This window comes from Balaenoptera physalus (assembly GCF_965194825.1).
Source record: "Balaenoptera physalus genome assembly, chromosome: 2".
NCBI classification, from domain to species: domain Eukaryota; kingdom Metazoa; phylum Chordata; class Mammalia; order Artiodactyla; family Balaenopteridae; genus Balaenoptera; species Balaenoptera physalus.
The window spans coordinates 110,400,882-110,426,777 of NC_138883.1; the positions used below are offsets into that span (position 1 = coordinate 110,400,882).

General features: G+C 40.8%; 2 protein-coding genes and 1 long non-coding RNA gene across 6 annotated transcripts in view; 2 read left to right on the forward strand and 1 right to left on the reverse strand.

The window, feature by feature from the left end:
* The window catches only part of HACD3 (3-hydroxyacyl-CoA dehydratase 3), a 32,618-nt gene extending 21,054 nt beyond the window's left edge, over window positions 1-11,564 (forward strand). The window contains exons 7-11 of the mRNA XM_082447919.1: window positions 2,103-2,230; window positions 3,940-4,052; window positions 5,260-5,366; window positions 5,929-6,060; window positions 9,879-11,564. Coding sequence (XP_082304045.1) covers window positions 2,103-2,230; window positions 3,940-4,052; window positions 5,260-5,366; window positions 5,929-6,060; window positions 9,879-9,955 — 557 coding nt within the window. The 3' untranslated portion in view covers window positions 9,956-11,564. The remainder of the gene's footprint in view (window positions 1-2,102; window positions 2,231-3,939; window positions 4,053-5,259; window positions 5,367-5,928; window positions 6,061-9,878) is intronic.
* The window catches only part of LOC309654381, a 198,033-nt gene that overhangs the window by 56,109 nt on the left and 116,028 nt on the right, over window positions 1-25,896 (forward strand). The window lies entirely within an intron of this gene.
* INTS14 (integrator complex subunit 14) overlaps window positions 12,330-25,896 on the reverse strand; it is a 33,796-nt gene continuing 20,229 nt past the window's right edge. For 3 of the 4 annotated variants that reach the window (XM_082446806.1, XM_082446809.1, XM_082446807.1), the window contains 3 exons: window positions 17,216-17,334; window positions 14,973-15,038; window positions 12,330-13,178 (listed from right to left, as the gene is read on the reverse strand). In XM_082446806.1, coding sequence (XP_082302932.1) covers window positions 12,927-13,178; window positions 14,973-15,038; window positions 17,216-17,334 — 437 coding nt within the window. In that variant the 3' untranslated portion in view covers window positions 12,330-12,926. Of the gene's footprint in view, window positions 13,179-14,972; window positions 15,039-17,215; window positions 17,335-18,302; window positions 18,503-25,896 lie in introns of those variants that run through there. The other variant, XM_082446808.1, reaches the window with a different exon arrangement.

Here is a 25,896-nt window from a genome sequence, read left to right on the forward strand (position 1 = left end):
TCAAATCATAAAAGTAATGGGGCTGATTTAAGAACATTTGGAAAATGGGAGAAAACCAGAGAGGAGGTGCGGTGGGATGGAAGGGGAGGTGAATAGCCATTGTCCATCACTGTTAATATTTCCATATGTTTCCTTTTAGTCTTTTTTTTCTCCTGCAGTTAAAAATTATAGTCATACTGTGTGTACAATTTTGCATCTTGTTTTTAAAACAGTATTATAAGCGTGTTAATGTTATTAATATTCTTTATAACAGTCATTTTAGAAATCAGATTTCTATTCCTGAATTGAAACAAGGATGAATTTCCCATAAAACCAGAGGCAAAGCAGCAAGATCTTATTTTTATTTACCATATGCCGAATCTTAAGTCACAACTTTCTAGTTCAAAGTAATGGAGAACCTCATTTTTCAAAGATAATTTGTCCAAGAAATTAGTAAGTGAATCCCCTGAAAAAGGATACCAGAATTTCATTGTAAATGGCAACAGAAAGATTTGATTGGGATTTTGTCTTGACAAGGGACATTTAAAATTATGAATAAATTTCTTATCTTATATATAGAAAAATTTAAATTGTAATTTTGTGTTACTTCTTCAAAGAAAAGAATTGGTCAAATTTTGAACTTACTCATTGGTGGAATTTTTCCGGCAAAATTATGCAATAACGCTATATACCATTCTTCATTTTTTTGCGTTTGACTTTGTAGCAGGATTGTAAAGTGGATCATTTTCGCGAAAATATTAGAGAGTTTTTTTAGTTTTTGCAAGGGGCTTGTTTTATTCATTTGATATTTAAACTGTATTCTTTTGAGGTGCCTGCAGTGTCATCTTTGTTGGTAAGGTGCCTAACTCTGCCATTTCTTAGAGGCACTTCTTTAATAGGCAGAGAGGCAAGAATCCTACAACCTTCTACAATGTGCAGGACAAAGAACTGTCTTGCCCAAAATGTCAGTGGTGCCCTGGTTGAGAAACACTGCAAAGAGGAATGTAGGAATGCAGGATGTCAAGTGAGGATCAGTATGAAAAGTGAAGGATATTAAATTATGGACCACTCCAAATTGATACCACATTTGTTGTCCTCACATAAGGAATAACTGTCATTTAAATTGTTATGTAATATTCCATGAAATAGATATACTATGGTTTACTCAAACTTTCCATACTCTTAGGTTTATACCATTTCTGTTTTTTTTTTTTTTTAAAGTCAGTTTTGGTTTTGTGTCTTTTAATTCTATTTATTTATTAATTTATGGCTGTGTTGGGTCTCCGTTTCTGTGCGAGGGCTTTCTCTAGTTGCGGCAAGCGGGGGCCACTCTTCATCGCGGTGCGCGGGCCCCTCACTATCGCGGCCTCTCTTGCTGCGGAGCACAGGCTCCAGACGCACAGGCTCAGCAATTGTGGCTCACGGGCCCAGTGGCTCCACGGCATGTGGGATCTTCCCAGACCAGGGCTCGAACCCGTGCCCCCTGCATTGGCAGGCAGACCCTCAACCACTGCGCCACCAGGGAAGCCTCATTTCTGTTTTAATGCACTTAGAAATCTGTAATATTTCAGATAAAAATCTTGTTGCTAAACTTTTGTTCTTTTTTCATTTTAGATTTTTAAGTTAGGATAGGTTCTCAATAAGAATTAATAGGATTAAATATATAAATACAATTAAGGTTTTTGAAAATTTTATTCAGTACTTTTATACTTCTGCATTTATTTGATTGTACAATTTTTGAGATTTTAAAAGGCTAGGTTGCAGTTGATATATGTGATATAGTTTTAGCTTTAAATTAAATGAGATAATGGATCTGAAAAGAATTATCATTGTGCTTGATACATAGATTTTTCAGCATATAATAACTGAGTGAAGTCTAGGTATGTGTCTCTTCTTGCCTTTTAAAACTGAGAAGGGCATACAGGGTTTATGTGTTAACTTTCTGGTAAACAGTAGAATTTACTCTTCAGGCCCATGGAGGGGTGAATAGTGAACTTGAATCTGACTGGATGTTTATTATACTTTTCCTAAAATTCCTTTCGTGTAAAGAGTTATCTAGTTTGCAAAATACTTCTGTTGGAATTTGCCGGTTGATTTACCCTTAATGTGTATTTGTCCCATAGAGTCCTTCTATGACACGTTCCACACCGTGGCTGACATGATGTATTTCTGCCAGATGCTGGCAGTTGTGGAAGCTATCAATGCAGCAATTGGAGTCACTAAGTCATCAGTGATACCTTCTCTTTTCCAGGTATTGAACAGTTGAGCTCGAGGGTGGGGAATGAAAGGTTTCAATGTTTATTTAGTAGGTATCCACACTTTGCTGGGAAGTCTCAGTTAGTAAAAATACCTATTTGCACAGGAATAGCATTGTTTTATCTGAACAAGTTGGAAAATGTGAAACCTGAGGGATATTTTTAAAAATAGACTTTTGCCATTTCAGGTCTATTTTATTGTTTATAATATCTTCGTGATATCACAAAGTTATAAAAAGAGCTTTAAAACTAGGGAAGCTTGATTCTCAGGCAGGAGTGGAAAACCCTAACCTCTTCTTAGATAGGGGTGTGCCTGGTCTCCTACCACCTCAGGTCAATGAAGGTGGTGTAATACCTGGGAACTCTCTTCACTTTGGACTTTCTTCCATGTATGAAGGTGGCTCTTCTGACTCATGTGGGGAGTTTCCACCCCCCCCCCAGTACATCTAGGTTGTTTCCTAATATTTGGAAGATTGCTATTAGGAATGGGACATCAAAGTCTTTCAGCCTCCTTGCCTTGTTCCCTAATTATGCAGTTACACATTATTAGATACCACCAACCCAGACTTGGGGAATCAGGTGACTGTTGGCTAGTCTCTTCTGGATGCTGTTTTTATAGTTCAACCCTTTTCTGGCATATCACCTCTGGCATTCTGATAGTATCAGTTGCATGGTAAAGGGTGTTAATACAGTAGCCTTGTTATTTCTTGGTTTTCCATCCTTGGAAAGAGGTTGTTTTGTTTAGTTCAAAAAAATAAAAGTGGATAGTCAGTGACCCACTAATATGGAATAATACTTTTTTATGTCAAAGACTAGTACAAATAAGCATCAGGGTAGAATTTCTAGGGCAAGATAGGTTCAGTGTCATCACATCACATGCCTCCAGGGCATGCCATTCGTGTAGAATACAATGTGAGTGAAGCCTTTTGGAGTTGGGCAATACCACATGTGCCAACATGGATGAATCTTGGGAATGTCACATTGAGTAAGAAGCAAGTCAGAGTATAATACATAGAGTATGATTTCAGAAAGTTTAAAATCAAGCAAAATGAAACAATATACTGTTGAGGAATACATACGTAAGTAGTAAAACTATAAAGACAAGCAGTGGAATGGTTAACGCAAGATAGTAGTTACTGGGACCTCCCTGGTGGTCCAGTGGTTAAGAATCTGCCTTCCAATACAGGGGACGAAGTTTCGATCCCTGGTCGGGGAACTAAGATCCCACATGCCGTGGGGCAACTAAGCCCGCGCGCCACAACTAGAGAGAAGCCTGCATGCCTCAACGAAAGATCCCGCATGCTGCACCTAAGACCCAAAGCAGCCAAAAATAAATAAATATTAAAAAAAAAAAAAAAAGATAGTAGTTACTTACTATGGGGAGGGAGGGGGTGTGCCACACTGGTAACGTTCTGTTTCTTAACTTATGTTATGCAGACACAGATATTCACTTGGCAGTATTCTTTAAACTGTGTTTGAACGTGTGTAATACATACACACACACACACACACACACACACACACACACACACACACGTCTGTCCACAAATACTGGCTTGGGCACTTTAACTTGTTCTAAGTTTTCTCAGTCTTTTTCTATTTACCTTGAATTTAGTGGGGTTACGTTTCAGATAATACATTTATATGTTGTTTTTTAAAAATATATTTTAAAACTTCTTTCTCTCTTTTGGGTCCTTTTTAATAGCTTCTTGGAAGAAACTTCATTTTGTTTATCGTCTTTGGCACCATGGAAGAAATGCAAAACAAAGCTGTGGTTTTCTTTGTGTTTTATATATGGAGCACAGCTGAAATTTTGAGGTGGGTAGAAATGCCAGGATGGTGTTTGAGTGCTTCTCCCACTCTGGAGCACCTCTCTTCTTGAGGGAGTTGCTGTCTTATCCAGAGTCTCCTTTGATTTGAGATTAAGGTTCTGTGTGTGGAGAGTTCTACCTGCGTCTGTGTGCTCTGTAAAGATGAGGCAGTTTTTTTTTTTTTAAACAGTCAGTGGATCGTCATACCAGCCTGGGCACTGGAGAGCAGAGGGAGAGATCCAGAGAAATGAAAGGATCTTACCCTTCAGGATCTTGCTGTCTTGTTAGAAAGAGAGGACTCATTCACATGGAAAAATTCTTGAAAGGGCTGAAGAAACATGGGGCTGAAGGAGCATCCCAGGTTGGATGGAAGCAGTAAAGACTAGCCTTCGAGAAGGGATGATAGAAATGAATCTTTTACTGCAAGATTACTGAAGTTTGAATTGACCTCTTATCTGATTCTTGCATTCTCAGTTGTCAATAGGAGAAATATCTTAAAAAAAAATAAAAAGATCCAATTAAAGTAGATGTGTTCTTCTTTACCAGACCATACATATTCCATACTTCTTCGCTTTTCAGTCAAGTGGAGGGTTGGTTTTGCAAATTGACTCCTCAGCTCTAGGTTTGGTGGTATTTTGGTAAAGTTGACAGTTAAGAGGGAGAAAAGACATCAGCAGTCCTAGACTGTGTTTAAATGGAGTCTGTATCCCATGGCACCCAGTATACCCTCTAATCTACTTAACACAAAGGTGAAAGAGATTATAGGTACTTAATATTAACTTTTACTGTTTGGGGGGAAGCAACTTTCTTTTTTTATGTTATCTCTTTTTAAATAGAGTATTCCTGATCATAGATTAGAGGTCTTTTGTATACTTTAATTTTCATAATGTTCATTTATGCAGAGATAAAGTGTCTGTCAAAGTATCTGTCATCTTCACCTACTTGGAATGTAGATCAACTAGGAATAAAGCCAAAATGCTTCTGAGCATCTGTTCTATATACTGAACCTTTTCATAGAGGGTTCCTTTGAGACCTAAACTTAGTCTGCCGTTATTGAGAATTCATATCCTTTGAAGATTGGAGGAGGAGCATGATGGGAGTTTATAATTCTGCTAAGAAGAAGCCATGTGTGGCTAATTGTGAAATTATTGTTGAATGATGTTCTAGGGTTGCATTCAGTGGCTTTTAACATGTTAATTCCTTATTTTCAATAGGTACCCCTTCTACATGCTTTCCTGCATTGACATGGATTGGAAGGTGCTCACATGGCTTCGTTACACTATGTGGATTCCCCTATATCCTCTGGGATGTTTGGCAGAAGGTACTTTCAGGAACTCTAGGTTTTATACCTTAGCTCCAAGGGTGGCCAGTTCTTTCTTCCTCCCTCTGCCAGCCTTAGTCTGAAATATGGGTGTTGAACTTTTCAAGAATTTCTTTCTAGTGGCTTCCTGCCACAATACTCCTGGTATCCAGACTGTTCCAAGGAAGCAGCTCATTTTGTTAAGGTTTGGAAGCTGGGTGGTCATGCACTGCATGCTTCCTATTTATATGGTACTTTTAATTTTCCAAAGCAAGTTCTTATTGATGACTTCATTTTATTACGACAAACACCTAGTGAGTGAGTCAGGGATTTTTCTCTTCATTTTATGGAATAGGAAGCCCATTGCTATCAGGTGACTGTTCCTCATTTATCCTTGTTGTCAGCTTGGAGGCTTATTTCCTAGGAAAGCTAGGGGGAAAAAAAAGAGACATGAGCCCATTGTACAAAGAGGAGGAAGAAGCATTTTCAACAAACCCAGAAACTTTGAGGGGTTAGAAGGTTCTATCAGTAGATGTGACTGTATTTCATTTGCTTCTGAAACATTCTTGTTTCTGCTTTTCAGCCGTCTCAGTGATCCAGTCCATTCCAATATTTAATGAAACAGGAAGATTCAGCTTCACATTGCCATATCCAGTGAAAATCAAAGTTAGATTTTCCTTTTTTCTTCAGATTTATCTTATAATATTATTTTTAGGTAAGTATTGGCTCTGTAATAGACCTTTTTTCTGTTACTTCTTAGAAGGTAGAGTTAAATGATTCAGAGTTTTAAAAATCCTTATTAGTATTCTTACTTTCAAAAGAGTAGAAATAAGTTAGAGAACGATTACTTTGCAAAACAGACCCATTAGGAGAATATGCTATGTGTGGAAGTATTTCTTCCCTCATCTCCAGTGATTGAGTTATCTTCTTGAAATGCTGTAGGTCATTGGGACTTCACCATATTTCATGTTTAAAACAATTTAGGGCTTCCCTGGTGGCGCAGTGGTTGAGAATCTGCCTGCCAATGCAGGGGACACGGGTTCGAGCCCTGGTCTGGGAAGATCCCACATGCCGCGGAGCAACTGGGCCCGTGAGCCATAATTACTGAGCCTGCGCGTCTGGAGCCTGTGCTCCTCAACAAGAGAGGCCACTATAGTGAGAGGCCCGCGCACCACGATGAAGAGTGGCCTCCGCTTGCCACAACTAGAGAAAAGCCCTCGCACAGAAACGGAGACCCAACACAGCCATAAATAAATAAATAAATAAATTTTACAACAATTTAAGCAGCTCTTTTAAAACTGAATAAAAAATGAATAAAAAGCTCATTTTACTTCTACTAATTTCAGTAGCAGATCCCTTATCCAGAGGAATTATTACAGAGGTGGTGATACAGCTGGCAGCAAGGAGGGAAGGCAGTAAAGGCCTCTGAGCAGCCAAGAGACGTCAGAAGGCTTCTACCTAACAATAGGAAAGCCCCCCACTCCTCATATAAAGCGTTGCTTATTTATTAGTTTACTTTTATATAAAACCATAAAGTTTTGCCTTAACTCATAAAAACTAAGCACTAAAAGAAGGGAAAGAGAAGTAAACCTAAATTATTGCAAATATGAGAGATTTAAAAGCCTTCCTAATTATGAGGATTGTTTACTTTAGATGAAGTTCTAACACATTTTAATATACTTACATATATTTCCCCCTGTTGTATTTCACAAGTCTTGAGGTGGCCTTAAAGTATGGCTGTATGGTCTCCTGGCAACAGAAGGATGTGACAGCAGATAGTATACTGGTTATCTTTTTCTGTGTAACAAATTACCCCAAAACTTAGCAGCCTAAGACAGAAAACATTTATTATCTCGCATGTATTATGAGAGTCAGGAAGTAGGCTAGCTGGGTGGCCCTGGCTCAGGGACGCTCATGAGGTTTCGTCAAGCTGTCAGCTCAGCTGGGGCTACAGTTTCTGCACACTTGGCTGGGGCTGGAGGATCTGCTGCAAGCTCGCTTATGTAGCTGTGGACAGGAGGCTTCAGTTTCCTGCCATAGTACTTCTCCACGCGGATGCTCATGACATGGCTTCTCCCCAGAGCAAGTGATCTGGAAGAAAGCAGAAGCCACATGGCCTTTTTTTTTTTTGCTGTTAAAAAATTTATTTATTATTGAAATATATTTGACATAAAACATTGTATAACTTTAAGGTATAACATGTTGATTTGATACATTTATCAATTGTAATAAGATTGCCATTATAGTGATAATTAGCACTTCTATCATGTCCACACTGCTTTTTATAACCTAAACTCAGAAGTGACATACTATCACTTTTTTTAAAGAATTTATTATTTATTTATTTATTTGTTGGCTGTGTTGGGTCTTCGTTGCTGCACATGGGCTTTCTCTAGTTGTGGCGAGCGGGGGCTACTCTTTGTTGTGGTGTGCGGGCTTCTCATTGCGGTGGCTTCTCTTGTGGAGCACAGGCTCTAGGCGTGCGGACTTCAGTAGTTGTGGCTTCCGGGCTCTAGAACGCAGGCTCAGTAGTTGTGGCGCACGGGGGCTTAGTTGCTCCGCAGCATGTGGGATCTTCCCGGACCAGGGCTCGAACCCACGTCCCCTGCATTGGCAGGTGGATTCTTAACCACTGCGCCACCAGGGAAGCCCCGACATAGTATCACTTTTGCTGTATTCTCTTTCTTACACAGATCAACCTTGTATAATGTGGGAGGGGACTACACAAGGGTATGAAATACCAGGAGGTAGGGATTATTGGGGACCAGCTTGGAGGCTGGCTTCCCCAGACTGAGAGGGAGACCACAAAAAGTAAACCCAAGAAGTTGGAAAGCCCAGTGATCTTGGTTATTTATTTATTTATTTATCCGCACCGTGCAGCTTGTGGGATCTTAGTTCCCCAACCAGGGATTGAACCCGGGCCCTTGGCAGTGAAAGCGTGGAGTCCTAACCACTGGACCACCAGGAAATTCCCGATCTTGGTCATTCAGAAGTGGGGGAGAAGAGACCTACACTCTTTAGGAGCCCCTCGGAATCAGCACATGGCAGAAGTGCAGTTAAATAATATACATTACGGGGGCAGGTCATCTGCCAAAGGTTAAATTTTATTCCATTTGTTCTTCTTTTCCATTTCAGAAAGATTTCAAACCAAAAATGTTAAGACGTTTGGCGCTTTAAGGGAGTAAGCTTCAATTTGGAAAATGTACTCATTAAAAGAGCTCTTTACCTCTATTACTGGATAAATCTAGTACTACTGTAATTAGGCTCCATGAGGTGGGCCTACTGAAAGTGTTAAAAAGGAATAAGTGTTGGAAAGACCCTTAAAATATTTTACTAAAAAAGCTATAAGGGTAGACGTATTTTATTTATGTATTTTTAAAAATATTTATTTATTTATTTATTTGGCTGCACCGGGTCTTAGTTGCAGCATGCAGGATCTTTGTTGCCGCATGCGGGATCTTTAGTTGCGGCATGATTTTAGTTGTGGCATGCAGGCTCTTAGTTGTGGCATGCAGCATCTAGTTCCCTGACCAGGGATCGAACCTGGGCCCCCTGCATTGGGAGCGCAGAGTTGTAACCACTGGACCACCAGAGAAGTCCCAGGTAGATGTATTTTAATGTGCACTAACCCTAGTGGCTTTTCCTTGTGTTGTTTAAGCTATTGCATATTCTAACTTACAAGGTTCTGTATTCATATTTAGTTTGCCTACAATGAATATGTAGTTCTTATTCTTCAGAATGAAATAAATCCTAAATCTACGTAATTTAGAAGCAGTATAACAACCAGTTATATTTGTGTATGGATCAAACATATGTTCTCTCACAATGTCTGTAAAATAAGTGTTTTTAACCCTGTAGTACAGTGAGAAAACTGAGGTGAGACTAAGCTGCAGAACTACTCAGTGATCACGTAGGATTGAAATTTTCTTCTGGCTCTTAAATCCTGTGTTTTTCTAGTTGACTGAATTGTGTGCTTCCTAGAAAAGCGTCTCATACCTTTTAGGCTATTGCTTAATACATATTATTGCATAGCCTTGAATTAAAAATTAGGTTCTCTCTGTTTCAGATTTGTGTATTTTATGTAAATCCTACCTTAAAAGAAAGGAAAAAAAAGAATACTGAACTCTAATTAATGAAATTTTTAGGGGTGAAGTGTACTGATGTCTGCAGCTTATATTGAAATACATAAAGAATGAGATGGGAATGGGTATGTGATAAAGTAAATGTAAAAAAAAGTTAAAGTTTAAATCTAGGTGGTATTCACTGTACAATGGTTTAATCTTCTGTATATTTGAAATTTTTCATAGTAAAATATGGGAGAAAATTAAATTGTAGAACCCACTGGGGAAAAATTGAATTGTCTCTAGTGCATTATTAATATTTGTTCTAAGTTGTACTTCCTGAGCAGCTGCAGTAAGCACAGGGCTGTGGGATATGAAAAACAGACAACTAGGGACTGTCCTGCCCCAAGAGCTTCTGCTTATAAACAGAGACAAAGATTCTCATTTCTAATTGGCCTCTTTTCTTTTTCAGGATTATACATAAATTTCCGTCATCTTTATAAACAGCGCAGGCGGCGCTTTGGACAAAAAAAGAAAAAGATCCATTAAAAAGAGAGATTTAGATGACTTCTTGCCAGTTTGAGCCTAATCTATAATTCTTACAGTTTTACCTTCTTGTACTGATGTAAAAGTTTTTTTAAAGTTAAATGATTAAATTCTCAGTGAGGCTATCTTCCTTTTTCCCCAGTAACATTCCTGAATTTACTGTATTATCTTAGTGTAGTACTTGCATGACATGGATTCCTGATACCTGATGACAGGTTCATTCCTGTGTATTCCGTTAATGACAGCAAAAGACTCAGCCCTACCCCCACCCACTCCATGTCCAGTCAGTCTGTTTCACACAGGCCAGAGATACTTCTTCAGTGCCCTGATGCTACCAGCTACTGGCCATTCTTATAGCTGGGATTTGTTCTTTTCAGCTATTGCTTGTGAAAAAAAAAAAAAGCAAGACTATGTTGCTGTATAGGAGGCTGTGAAAGTGACTCAGACAAGGACCTAATATATTCTGTACCCAAGGGGCTACTTGTTAAGTGGGTTGGCATTGATTTTCTGGAAATCGAGTTTTACTCAGTCATTGATAAAACATTTCTGAGTCTGAGTAGGCCTGGAGGACACATATTACCTCTGAATCTTTTGGTCTAACAACATCTTAACCTGCGTGGGCACTGGAGAGGCACAGGGTGATTTGAGAGAAACCAGTCAGAACCTTGGAACACCATGATCCCTTACTTCATTCCTAGCTAAATCAGAACTATTTTCAACACGAAAGAAAGATGAAACATTAGTTAGAAAACAATGAGATTATAAGAATTCCAAACGCAAATGGTGCTACAGGGATCAAAAGGGTCAAACTGGCCATGCAGCCTGTGGCAAACTGGAAACATCAGAGTAGGCCAAGTAAAAATACCTATGAAACTGTCTTAGGCTGTGCACAGACCTAAAAAACTCAAGTGTTCCTTCCCCTGCATTGACTTAGTCCATTTACTTGTGTCAGAGTGAGTTGGTGGAACTGTTTGAATAGGCCTCAAAAACACCTGCTTTTTATTTTGCTGTTGTTTCACCTGTCTGCAGTAGGACAGTGAAAACAGAGTGAGAACTTTGGCTGGAGAACCACCAGCTGAGCCTTTAACAATTCCTGGCAGGAAATCCACCAGCAGAGGAACTGAAACTAGACACTATGATTTGGCCATTGTCGAAAACATCAGTTTTCCCTAATACATTCCAAGTAAACCAAGTAATGTTTGTATATAAGAATTTAAGGTATGATGGCTCTTTCTGTTCTGCCATTCCCATTGTTCTTGGGGGAAAGGGGACTCAGTGGGTTATGCTGTTTCTCTGAGCCCAAGATGGAAACTTGGTTTGACCTAAGTAAAAACATCTGATTAGCATAGGCTGGTTGATATTTTTACAAGTTCATTGCACCGAAGGATATTTTGCATGTCTGCAACTTCTGTCAACATTTGTTTGTATTAATTTCTGGTGTTCTTTCAACTGACTTTCTATGTGTAATTGGGCAGATCAGCTTTACAGCAGATTATGCTGTATCTTTGTGGCAGAATCTTGTATTCTTAGTGATTGTTATAAACCCCTTTATTGCTGTCTGAGAAAGCTAAAGATTGTGTATTTCTATTAAACATTTACAATTAAAATCTTAGTAACCTGTGTTTAAAGATCATTTAGTCTAATGGTTTCCAAATTGTTAGTGATAAATACCTTTGTTTAGACAAAATATTATATAGGCATACCTCGCTTTATTGCACTTCACAGATACTTGCATTTTTTAGAAATTGAAGATCTGTGGCAACCCTGTGTTGTCAGATGATGGATAGCATTTTTTAGCAGTAAATATTTTTTAATCAAGGTATATACATTTTATTTTAGACAGAATGCTATCGCACACTTAATAGACTACAGTATAGTGTAAACATAACATTTTTATATACTGGGAAACCAAGAAATTCGTGTGACTCACTTTAGTGAAATATTTGCTTCACTGCGGTGGCCTGGAGGCAAACCTGCAAAACCTCTGAGGTATGCCTATATAGCAATTCAGCATGTTAAATAAAACATGGTTGCTTGGGTTGAAGCAGCCATTCCTTAGGAGGTTTACAGAACAATCTGAAAAGCACTGATGATGTAAATAAAGCCTGGAGAAGTTAGATGACTTGCCCAGGGCCATGAAGCTAGCTCATGAAGTGGAACCATAACTGACTACAGTGATGTCAGAATCTACCTGGATGGAACCTGGCTTAGGCAGTGAAGCAGTGAGGCCTAACCAGTGTCACAAACAAGGAAGTCAGTATGGAACCCAAGGCACCATCAAGATTGATGAATCTATGCTACTTAGGAAGTTAAACTTATACTTAGGTTATAGGACAGAGCAAAAGGCAAAGACCCATTAGTTTCCCAGTGAAAACCATTTTATAGAAAATCAAATATTTTATTTTCATTAAAAAAAATTTGAAGAAACAAGAATCATTTTATACATTTATGATTGCTGTTTAAAAGTTTGTATCTCAAGATATACCAAAAGCACCTAAGGGTTACTACCGACATTTTGCCCAAGTTCTAAGGAAATTCTGAAACTTAGTGATGTTGAGCTTGTACTTAGCAAGTCTCCTTTCCCAACCATAGGTACCTGAAAATGTCCCTGTGGCTGGGAGAGGAGAATAGTGAAGGGCATTTCAGGAACAGAGAACCCAGGTTGTTAGGGTGCCCGAGGAAGGTGGAGAGGGCTCTACGCTTGTCAGTCCTTCAGGCTTCTCAGGAGACGTGCCCATTTTGGGAGCAACAGCTATCTTTTGGTTTTAAAGACTCTGAGCTCCAGAAAGCTAAGGTCAAAGCCTGAGCAGCTGCCCACCCTGCAGAACCCGTCTCAGAGTAGCAGAGTCAAACCTGCAAGTGGTGCTTCTGAGGCAGCCTTGGGAAGGTCTTTGGGTAGCTGTTGCAGAGGTGAACAGACCAGAAACGTTTTTACCCTAAATTATTTTCACTTGAAAAAAGAATGAAGTCAGCTTCACATTCTTTCAGCGCTGCTCCCAGAGAAGTCTGTCTGCAAAGGTGTGATGTTGTGGTCATACCCGGCGTACTCAGAGGTGCCAGTACTGGCCAGCTTGAGCTGCTGGGCGGCGTGAGTCAGCTGGAACGCAGCATCGGGGTGAGCTGTGTCAGGCAGCAGCGTGCACTCCCTTTCTAGCATGTCAGCCACCCCTTTGAGCAGGTCCAGGAAACCGAAGGCCAAGGCAGCCTTTCGTAAACGGTTCAGCTCCTAAAACAATAAAAGACACCAATGTTCCTGAAGTGCGTTCTCCTCATCACATACTTTCTAAGTGCTCAGCTTAGTATAAGTTCTCCTTGATCCCCAATCTTAAATGAGCATTTTTATATGAGAACAAATGCTTGTACAGAGATGCCAATAACGAGAGGGTGATGACATGACTGGGAAGTGGTTCCTCTGCAGGTGATCAGAAAGCTAAGGAAGACACAGGTGACTGAAACTCAGGTCATCCTCACCACAGTTCATGAGCACTTAGGCCAAACGTGGTGAGGTACTTTGTAGATTCTGCATAGAAATGACATCCTCCTGATCTGAGGTATCTCATTTAGCATTATACCCTCTAGGTCTCTCCACGTTCCTGCATGAGCACTTAGGCCAAACATGGTGAGGTGCTTTGCATACATCATTTCATGTACTCATAACTCTATGGAGGATACTTTTCCTCCGTTACTCAGGTACGGAAAAGGCTTGCCCCAAACCTCAGAGGGCTCTTAACCCTCTGGTGCCTCTCTGGCTGGAGCCTTAGACTGAATGACGATGAACATGTTTGGAGGAGGCACTGGAGGAGTCAGTAGGTCTGACCCCAAAGATTACCACAAAAGTTTGAGTAGTGGATGGAAGCACAGAAATATGAAATGCCCCATCTATCACTTAGCAGTGTGATCTGGGCAAGCTGTGTAGCCTTCTCTGGGTGTCGGTGGCCTCATTTACAAAATGAGGATAACCTCTTCCACGCCCACTGGAGGAGCTGACACAGCCATCTGGTAGAGGCCCTTTCCTGTAGGTTATATAAAACCAGAAAAGAGAAACGGACTTTCTGACCACCTCTCTACTATCATCTGTTTACAACTGAAAAGTTCAGAAGGCCGAAGTACAAGTGTGCCACCCTGAATAGACAGCTCTGCAGGGAGACAGGGACTACAGCCAAGGAGTGGTCATCAAGGGCCTAGGGCTTCCGTTAGTGGGGGACATGGCGGGCTGGGCAGCTCTCTGGTTGAACTCTGCTTGATTTCACCAGCTCGCTACATAATTAGGTTTGAAGACATAAAGGTAATAAGATAACACCCAGACAAAGCACATATGTTCTCTGGAAGAGAGGCTACCCTGGAGCTGGCTGTGTGTACCGTACTTTAAGATTTGCAAGCTAGGACACAATTGCCAATACAGCATACCTCACACTGCCACTTAATTTAATTTCAGCCAAACACCAGAAGGACAGGGGAGAAGCAAGGAGTGACCTTAAATGCCCCTCAACTCCACCCCATCCCTTGTAACTTCATTCCACCAATGGTTCTGCATTAGCTAGGTATGATTCTGGAGGGCCATTCTTTTGCAATTCATAAATGTGCAATTTTAGAAGTCATTCCTGGAAGCAGATCCTCTGGTACAGTAAGAATGTGCTGAGCAATCACCATCCCTGGAAGTCACATACCCTGGTTGCCTGGAGTTAGACTGGATACCCATATGGGAGCAGTGAGGAGGTTTAAGGGCTATGACCCACAGGTCCTTTCAGCTCCTTCCCTCAGCCATTCACAACAGCACCAACACAGAAAAGACCCGCTGCACAGAACCAGGCCATTTAAACACTTCTGATTCCTGGATTTTAGGGCAGCAACAGACTTATCACTTCTACTGACTTTACTGATGAAAAAACTAAGGCACAAACAAACCATACATTTCTAATCCCTGTCCATGTTCAACGTTACCCCACACTACTGTGAACTGTTTATTTCTGGCACACATCCCGGGGCCCACCCTCATTCCCAATAATTCTGATAGTCTTACCTTATAGAATGTCTGTGTTTTTTCAGGTAGTTTCCTTGCATTTCTTAAAATCTTCTGTACATCTGTCTATCGAGGGTAAAAAGAATTTAACATTAGAATTCTGTGGTAAAAAGGCAAAGAATACAAAAGGACGGCTTTATATTAAAAAAATGAAAATGAGAAAAGAGTTACAACGTCAAGATGAGGATCCCTTCTGAGTTAATGTCATCGTTCAACATTAGTAAAGCATCTCCCTCCTTCAAAAGGCTTGATGATGATAAATCCCTTGATGATAATAATGAACTTGTCACAAAACACCCCCAGTAAACCCATACATCTATGGCCGCTGCTTTTTGACAAGGGTACCAAGACCATCCAATGGGGGAAAGAACAGTCTCTTTAACAACTGGTGCTTGGATAACTGGATAGCCACCCGCAAAAAAATGAAGTTGGACTCTTACTTCATACCATATACAAAAAATGGACTCAAAATGGATCAGAGGCCTAAATGTAAGAGCTAAAACTATAAAACTCTTTTCATGACAATAGTAGAACAACAAAAGAAAAAATAAATTTGGCAAATGTTCATAGCAGCATTATTCATAATTGCCAAAAGGTGGAAATAATTCAAAAGTTCACCAACTGAATGAATGGATAAACAAAACGTGGTTTATTTATACAATGGACTATTACTCAGCCATCAAAAGGAAAGAAGTACTGATACATGCTCCAACATGAATGAACATTGAAAACATTATGCTGACTGAAAGAAGTCAAACACAAAAGGCCACATATAATATGATGCAGTTTACATGAAATATCCAGAACAGGCAAATCCTTATAGACAGAAAGCAGATTAGTGGCTGACAAGAGCTGGGGGAAGAGTGACTTGTTTAGTGGGCATAGGATTTCCTTTTGGGGTGATGAAAATGTTTTGGAACTAGATAGTGGTGATGGTTGTGTAACACTGTGATTGTACTAAATGCCACTGAATTGTAACTTTAAAATGTTTGAAATGGTAAATTTTGTTATGTGCACCTCACCATAATGAAACAATACACCCAGATCAAAACAAAATTTTAAAAATAATTTTAGGAAAATTCAGCTCTCTTTCTGACAGGGAAGTGTTGGGGTCAGTGATGGCAAGAAAAAGGGAGAACTAGAATTTCCAACAAAAGGAAGAGGCCCCTTAGCCATGGCAGGATGTGTCCAGTCTCCCTGAAAAGGGGGCTAGAAGAGACTATGCCATCAACAGAAGCTAATTCTGTGGTCAGGTGTCCTGACTGCCTCTTCTCATTTGGCTTAGGTTGGACTCGTTGGAAGAACAAAGGAAAAAAAAAAAAAGGCACTCAAATGATAAAAAAGGCTCAAAAAGTGATTTTTAAAAATAGGTATAACACTGCTATATTTAAAATGGAAAACCAACGAGGACCTACTGTAAAGCACAGGGAACTCTGCTCAATGTTATGTGGCAGCCTGGAAGGGAGGGGAGTTTGGGGGAGAACAGATACATGTATATGTACGGCTGAGTCCCTTTGCTGTGCACCTGAAACCAGCGCAACATTGTTAATCAGCTATACTGCAATATAAAATAAAGAGTTAAAAAAAAATAGGTATAAATGACTAATGGGACGAGAAAGTCACTGCGTATCTTGACTAAAAGCAGCACACATTGATAACAAGATAATCTTAGCCTCCCATGAAAGTGTTTCTGTGGCATTACAGGGTAATGTTTTGGCTTACCCCGTGGGGATGGAAGAAATAACCACATGAAGATTTTCACATCTTTCTCAAAATTATTATTAAAGGTAACACCCATAATGTTATTCAATGACTCACCATGTCAAAACTTTTACATTAAAATTTAATGCCAGAAAAATGTGTCTCTCTAGAAGAACTGACATGCTTCCTTTTATCAGACAAGAAGAACCATATAACCAACATGTTTTTTTTTTGACCTTGGTAGCAGGAAGCTCAGAGCCAAATTGCTCAAATACAATTATCATTTTGCCTTGGCTTCCTGAAACAACTGTCTCTCCTCTTCCTCTAGGTTTCATATTGCTCTAAATTTTGTAAAAAATGATTCTGCTATATACGTGTTTTACTGTAGGCCACCTCAAATCCTTTTTGGAAATAATGACAAACATTAGAAGTAAATGAATTACTAAGTATCGAAGGAAAAGAAAATCAAATCAAATGTCCGCCTGCCTGCCAGAATCCCTCTTCCTGTCCCCAGTGGAGAGCAACGTGAATGGTAATGTTACCTGCAGGCCACTGGGTTTGATCCACACCGTCACATTCTGGGCATAACTGCGTTTGTTTTTGGGCTGCAGGGGGAATGGGCTCTTATTATCATCCTCACCATAAGGGTTTTCTTTAGCATCTTAAAAGAAAAAGACATTCTTGAAACGACATCTGGCAAAACACAATCAATTACATTTCCAATTAGGCTAGAAGCTCTTTGAATCATTCAATCTCCTATATCCTGTTACTTCCCTAATTAAGAAAATCCATTAACTTCAGTCAGGTTGGGGAACCTGTTCTCAATAGTGACATCGGACACTAAACAATCAACTGAGACACATACAAGTGAAAAACAGCTTAATGTTTTTAAAGAAACAAGCTTCACTTATCTGCTTTATAAATTAAGGTCAGAGAGGATAAAAGCTTCACTTATCTGCTTTATAAATTAAGGTCAGAGAGGATAAAATTGTTGTACATACAACAATACTAAAGTATATATAAAAATATATGTATATATACATACTACAATTCTATATAGTCTAGCCCAGCACTCTCCAACAGAACTTTCTGTGATGAGGAATGGTAGCCATAGCCCATGTGACCACTGAACCCTTGACACATGGCTAGTGTAACAGAGGAACTGAAATTTATTTAATTAAATTTAAAGAGCCTCATGTGGTGAGTGGCTACTGGATTAGATCTACAGCATAGGTCTAGGCATTGAGAAAATTTAAACGTAAAATTACGTATAGCCAAATTATGGAAAAGAGCAAGGGAAAGGACTTCCCTAGTGGTCCAATGGTTAAGAATCCGCCTGCCAATGCAGGGAACACGGGTTCGAGCCCTGGTCCCGGAAGACCCCACATGCTGCGGGGCAACTAAGCCTGTGTGCTACAACTACTGAGCCTGCGCTCTAGAGCCCATGAGCCACAACTACTGAGCCTGCATGCCACAACTACTGAAGCCCATGCACCTAGAGCCTGTGCTCTGCAACAAGAGAAGCCACCACAATGAGAAGCCCGCACCTCAACGAAGAGTAGCCCCTGCTCGCGCGCAGGGACTACTATATATAAAATAGTTTCTTACAAAATAAGACCAAACAAACGAAAAATGAAAACCAACTTAAAAAAACCAACAACAATAACAAAAAGTCAAGCAGGACAGAGATGGGCTTAAGGCCCAGGGTTGGCCTCTGGTGCTGCCCTGAGTCTGTGGGCGGGTGCGAGCTGGGGCAGTCGAGGTGCTCAGTCGCCCTTCTGCTTGGGGGCCTGCACAGCCATGAAAGCCCGCGCGCAGCAATGAAGACCCTGCACAGCCAACAAAAAAAAAAGAGCAAGGGAAGAAATACCTTTTTGGTGAAACATACCTCATCTTATGGCTTACTAGTTTATTGCTTCCAAGGATTTAAAGCCATGTTGGTTTTATAGTCATGTAGATAAACAAGGGTTTTTGTTTTTCTACCTATTTCCTAAGTCACTGAAACTTTGCCACAAACTTACAAAGCATACTTGTATCTACTGGCTCATTTTATCCTTATTATCATCTTTTGGGGTAGACAAAGCAGGAATCATTTTCCCAACAAGTCTGGGGAGCTTAAATCCCTTGCTCAAATGCTCATGTTGAAAACTGGAATTAGCCCAGCTTCTCTAACTGACCCAGAAGCTCTCTAACCCCAATCTGGTCATTAATTTAGATGCCTTATACTGGCCCCATACTATCTCTGTCAATCCCCTCTCCTCCTACCCGCTCCAAAAAGTAGTGGCTGGGGCTTCCCTGGTGGCGCAGTGGTTGGGAGTCTGCCTGCCAATGCAGGGGACACGGGTTCGAGCCCTGGTCTGGGAAGATCCCACATGCCGTGGAGCAACTGGGCCCGTGAGCCACAGTTACTGAGCCTGCGCATCTGCAGCCTGTGCTCCGCAACGAGAGGCCGCGACAGTGAGAGGCCCGCGCACTGCGATGAAGAGTGGCCCCCGCTCGCCGCAACTAGAGAAAGCCCTCGCACAGAAACGAAGACCCAACACAGCCAAAAATAAATAAATAAATAAATAAATAAAAATTAAAAAAAAAAAAAAAAGTAGTGGCTCAGCTTTCCAGACATTTCCACAAATACTTGTCAATACATAAACCTTTCTAGTCAGGCCAAGATCCCAACAGTCATTTCCCATGCCACATGCTTATTTCCAACTTCCCTGCCACTGTTTCTGTTATCCCCCTGTCTGGAATGCTCTCCTTTCCTCATCTATTTATTCCCTCCCTCACATACTCATTCATCATCTATAGTAAGACCTCACTATGCAGCAAGCACTGTGCTAGGAAGCGTGGCTAGAGAAGGTATTGTTCGGGTCTCAAGGAACTTACAGAATTTATTAAATGTAATTTATTAAATTACAACTATGTGCAAAATACTTTACATATACAACTTCTCTCCTTACAGCAACCCTAGAGGGTAGATATTATTAGTCTCATTAAAGATGAGGAAACTGAGGCTCAGATTTCACAGGGACTCAGCTGGGCCTGGTTTAGAAGACAACACTTCCCCTACTCAACACTGCTGTTCCTCACCTTCCCAAAGTTACTTAAATTCTAGGTCCAGATCCTATCCTACTTTCTCCATGGAGTTGTCCCAAATTTTTCTGGTAGACAGTGATTTCTCTAGTCCCTTTTATCCTACAGCAGTCAGTGTCAGTACCAAACATTTCAACATCTAACTGTAGCCTATCTTGTACTGTCTCTAATTGTTTGGAGCTTATATGTGGTAACTGGCTTAGCAGACATTTATGAAAAAAGAACAAGAGATCTTAGAAATAATAAATATGATAGCAGAAATTTTAAAAAAATCAGTTGCAAGATAAAGTTGAAGATATTTTACAGAACGTAGAACAAAAAATTTAAAAAATGAAAAAAATGGGTAGGAGACGATAAGAAAATCACACACACACACACACACAAATCATAAACATATGTTCTAGAGAGGGAGAACAGAGAATACAAACAGGGGAGAAATCAAAGACATATTCGTGTTTCCAGGAAGGAAGAACATGAATTCCCAGATGGAAGGGCCCACTGAGTCCCCAGCACAATGAATGAAGAGACCAAAAACTAGGTACATGATTCTGAAAATCTAGAACGCTAGGGACACTAAAAGAGCCTCAAGGTGTGCAGAGGAAACAGAGATCAGGGTCAAAGCCCCAGCAGTCAGCATGGCACTACACTCTCAGTAGCAACACTGGGAGCCAGAAGAGACAACAGAGTGATGCTTCGAAACTCTAAAGGAAAATGATTCCCAACCTAGAACTCAATATTCAACCACACTATCAGTCAAGTGTAAGGGATGAAATACAGACATTTCCACATATGCAAGATTTCAAATGTTCACTTCCCATGTACCCTTTTCTCAGGAGGATGCATGAAACAGGAGAGCCACGGAAGAGCTATGAAGGGAAGACGCGGGATGACAACTATGCAACCGGCCTAGAGAACCACCAGTCCATTCATGAAACAAGAGGGAGGGAGATGACTCCAAGCAAAAAAAGGAAAGAAACTGACAAAAAAATACATAAAGGATGTATTTTACTTAGGGAGGAATTAGCGATAGGTAGAAAGAAAACAGCAAAGAAAAACAAGAAAAAACAAAAGAAAAGAGAAGTAGACGAAGGCTGAGAGAGAGCCTAGAGTGAGGGCTGCGCTCATCTGCTGCTGGCTCCCCTATAGCCACGCTGCCCAGCTCTTTCCTGCATCCTCTGAGGAACATCAGTGCCTTTCCAAGAGAGCTTTCCTTTTAATTGAAGCTAGAATACATTTATCTTACCTGCTAGAAAAAAGAAATGTCTAATTAAAAAAAAAGTAGTATCTGGAGTAGGCCACAAAGAGCTGCAAAACAAAGGAAATGTGATGTGGTACACCACACAGCTTAGTAGTAAATAAAACTGACTTCACTTAGCAAGGACGGAATACTGATTTAATCAAAAAGAACGCTATAACCACACCGCAAGGATTGAGGAAGGGAAAAATGTGCTTCTTGGGTGGATGGGTGGGGAGGGATGGTAGCGGTAAGAGAGCTAACTAGTTTTCCTTAAAAAGTCAAAAAATGACCTTTAAAAGAAAAAAATAGTCAAGAAATAGCTGTATACTTATATTATTTAGAAATGTAAGTAAACATCAAAAGAAACAATTAAAATTTGAAAATGGTTGTCTCTAGGAACAGAATTAGGAGAAGGGATAAGTATAAACAGTATTATTTTGCAAGCTTTCCTTTGATTAAAAAACATAATTAAAACAGCAAGGTTTCCATGGTAGCACAGTGGCTGGGAGTCCGCCTGCCAATGCAGGGAACACGGTTTGGAGCCCTGGTCTGGGAAGATCCCATATGTGGTGGACCAACTAAGCCCGTGCGCCACAACTACTGAGCCTGCATTCTAGAGCCCACGAGCCACAACTACTGAGCCCGTGTGCCACAACTACTGAAGCCCACGTGCCTAGAGCCCATGCTCCGCAACAAGAGAAGCCACTACAATGAGAAGCCCACGCACTGCAATGAAGAGTAGCCCCTGCTCACCACAACTAGAGAAAGCCCACGCGCAGCAACGAAGACCCAAGGCAGCCATAAATAAATAAATAAACAAAACAAAACAAAACAGCAGGATCTACCATTAAAATGTGCCTACTCTGTGTCAGGTAGCCAATACACATTCCCTCAGTAAATTCTCCCAACAACCCTCTAAGATAGGTTTTATTATCACTTATTACTTGTTACCATAATGACAATCCCAATTTCCTAGGACAGTTGGGAGAATTAAATGAGATGATACATTTCATTTTGTCTAGCACGGTGCCTGGCACAAAGTTAAATTCAAGAGATGTTAGCTCTTATTATTCTCATGGAAAAGAAGAGCAGACAGCGGGAGGAAAAAACAACATGAATACAGGGCTGAGTAAAGAGCAGTTCCACTTGACTTAAGAATACGCGTTAACCAGCCAAGCATTGCTAGGTTGGCAGCCAGATCAGAAAGGAATGTGAATGTTACTACTTTAGATTATGGACAGGCAGCTGTGGTGAAAACTGTCACAATAGTCTACGTTAGGGGTGAGCAAGCTTTTTTTTTTTTTAAATTTTTATTTATTTATTTATTTATTTATTTATTTATGGCTGTGTTGGGTCTTCATTTCTGTGCGAGGGCTTTCTCTAGTTGCAGCAAGTGGGGGCCACTCTTCATTGTGCGCAGGCCTCATTATCGCGGCCTCTCTTGTTGCGGAGCACAGGCTCCAGACGCGCAGGATCAGTAATTGTGGCTCACGGGCCTAGTTGCTCCGTGGCATGTGGGATCTTCCCACCCCAGGGCTCGAACCCGTGTCCCCTGCATTGGCAGGCAGATTCTCAACCACTGCGCCACCAGGGAAACCCTGAGCAAGCTTTTTTTGCAAAGGATCAGACAGCAATACTTTAGGCTTTGTGGGTTATACGGTCTCTGTTGTAACTACTCAATTCTGCCATTGAAGCAGGAAAGCAGCCATAGATCATATATAAATGCATGAGTGTGACTGTGTAATAAAACTGCACAATAAAACTATATTTACAAAACAAGCGGTGGGCTAGTTTGACCTGCAGGCCCTAGTTAGCTGACCTCTGATCTAAGTGAAAGGTAAAGAAAGCCAGAACAAGGCAAGAGCCGTGAGAATGAAAAGGCAGAATGAATGTAGGAATGCTGTAGAGAGAACAGGTAAAGGAGGTGAAGAATCTCTCTTTCAACAGACACACACACACCCCCAGGTTCTCCTCCAATTACTGTCCTAATTCTGTCCTCTTGTGGTCAAACCTGGCATTTCCATTTCCTCATCTAATTCATTCCTCAACCTGTCTCCTGGCTAATCATCTGCTGAAACTACTCTTACAAAGCCACCAAGAAATCTCCTATCTGTTAAGATCAAATGACTCTTTTTAAAAAATGTGATTTAAAAAAAATTTATTTATTTTTGGCTGCCTTGGGTCTTTGTTGCTGCGCGCAGGCTTTCTCTATTTGCGGCGAGCCGGGGATACTCTTCATTGCGGTGCGTGGGCTTCTCATTGCGGTGGCTTCTCCTGTTGCAGAGCACAGGCTCTAGGCGTGTGGGCTTAGTTGCTCCGCAGCATGTGGGATCTTCCCAGACCAGGGCTCGAACCCGTGTCCCCTGAATTGGCAGGCAGATTCTTAACCACTGCACCACCAGGGAAGTCCCAAGATCAAATGAATTCATAGTGTCTTCTTCTTTCCTCTTGGTTTCTACTCCTTTCTAAAACTCTTTAATCATTTAAAACATTCATTCTACAGTCTCTTTCAGATTAAGTCCTCAAGGTGCTATTCCTCCTACTGGTCTTTCTTAAAAGAAGAGAAAATCCTCACATGATTTTAAAACTTTTTTTCAAATCATGAACTCATTTCCAGTGGGGATTGTTTTTTCTGCAGCACTCTTTTTGCCCTGGGTTGCAGAGGAATTCCTATACAGCCATTTATATTAGCTTCTGGAGGATGCACCATGGATTTCATTGCTTCAGGACCAGTTTTTGCACTGTTTGGTTTGGGAATGGGTCATGTCGATCCACATGGTGCAGGACTTGGGCTTCAACTTCTCATAGGAGACTTTTATGTTTCTTTATATGTAGAAAAGTAGGTAGAAACAATGGGTAGAATTTTTCTTATCATCCTCTCACTAAGAGGGTAGACCTTCCATACTCCCAGCTTTACTCAGAGATTTCAGCTCTTTGTCTTATCTCCTGTTCCTGCATGAACTTTAAAAGCCCAGCCCCTGGATCCTAGCTCAAGAGTTGGCAAACTATGGCTGGCTGCCTGTTTTTGATTTAAGAATTTTTTTTATATTTTTAAAAGGTTTATGTATTGTGCTACAGTGGCAGTGTAGTGGTTATGACAAAACCCATAATGGCCTGTAAAACCTAAAATATTTATTATATGGCCCTTTACTGAAAAAGTTTGCTGACCCTTGGCCTAGCTTCTAGGGCCTATATTCCATCAAAATCTTCTTTAGGCTTCAATGACAAAAGACGTCCTTCAGACCTTAACTAACATGTATGCACATGTGTATAAGACATTGTAGGCCGTGTCTCATATGTGCTCATGAGACACTGTACTTCTTTCTTGAATCCCTTTATTCTCTTGGCGTCTGTGACATCCCTTTCTTCTACTTTTTCTCTTTCACCTGCCTCTTCTCATCTTCCTTTACTGGTGCCAATTCCACTGCCACTAGTAGTTGGTCCTTTTTAGGAGTCTGGTCCTTGGCTCTCTTTTTTCCTTAATGTATATACTTTCCTGAGGCTACGGCTTCTTAAAGTGTGGTTATTGACCTGGACTGTAATCACTTGGGTAATATTAAAACTGCAGGGACTTCGCTGGTGGTGCAGTGGTTAAGAATCTGCCTTCCAATGCAGGGGACACGGGTTCGAGCCCTGGTCCGGGAAGATCCTACATGCCACAGAGCAACTAAGCCCGTGCACAACTACTGAGCCTGTGCTCTAGAGCCCAGATGCCACAACTACTGAAGCCCGCGTGCCTAGAGCCTGTGCTCCGCAACAAGAGAAGCCACCACAATGAGAAGCCCGCGCACCTCAACAAAGAGTAGCCCCCGTTTGCCACAACTAGAGAAAGCCCGCACGCAGCAACAAAGACCCAGCGCAGCCATAAATAAATTAATTTATTAATTAATTTATTAAAAAAAGAAAAAAACCCTGCAAGTTCCTGGCTTGAATCCAGACCAAATGAGTCAGAATCTCTGTAGGTAGGGCCCAGGAAACAGAATTTCTTTTTTAAATATTTATTTATTTTTAATTTATTTTATTTATTTTTGGTTGCATCAGGTCTTAGTTGCGGCACGTGGGATCTTCATTGAGGCATGCAGGCTCCCTTGTTGCGGCGCGCAGGCTTCTCTCTAGTTGTGGTGTGCGGGTTTTCTCTTCTCTAGTTATGGCGCACAGGCTCCAGGGTGCGAGGGCTCTGGAGTTTGCGGCACGCAGGCTCTCTAGTTGAGGTGCATGAGCTCAGGAGTTGTGGTGCGCGGGCCCAGGTGCCCCGTGGCATGTGGGATCCTAGTTCCCTGACCAGGGATCAAACCTACGTCCCCTGTATTGTAAGGCAGATTCTTTACCACTGGACCACCAGGGAAGTCCCAGGAAACAGAATTCTTAAACAAGTTCTCCAGTTTCACTTTTGTATACCAAAACTCAAATTTGTGAACTATTGCCCTAAGCAATCTCTCTCATTATCATCATTTTAACTATCAGCAATATGCTTAAAACTAAAAATTATATTTTCAACTCTGTCTTCTCTCCTGAACTCCAGATTCTCACAGGAATTGTTTATAGGCACCTCCACCTAAATCTCAAAGGCATAAACTTAACATGCACAAAAGATGTTCTTCCCAAATCTACTCTTCCTCCTCTGTTCTGTTTCAATTAATAGTACCACCTTTCACCCTATAGCTCTGGTCAGAAACCTGGGATCATTCTCAACTCTTCTCTTTCCTCTATTCTCATATCTAAATACTGTTGTTTCTACCTCCTAAGTACCTTTTGCATGGATCCCATCGTCTCTATCCCCAGCCACTGCCCCTGTTCTGCCTCTCATCTTCACAACTCCAGGACTGTCACAGTAGACTTCTAACTACAAGATGCCCTTACCTTTTCAAATCCACACTCCACAAAGTTCTTTTTCTAAAT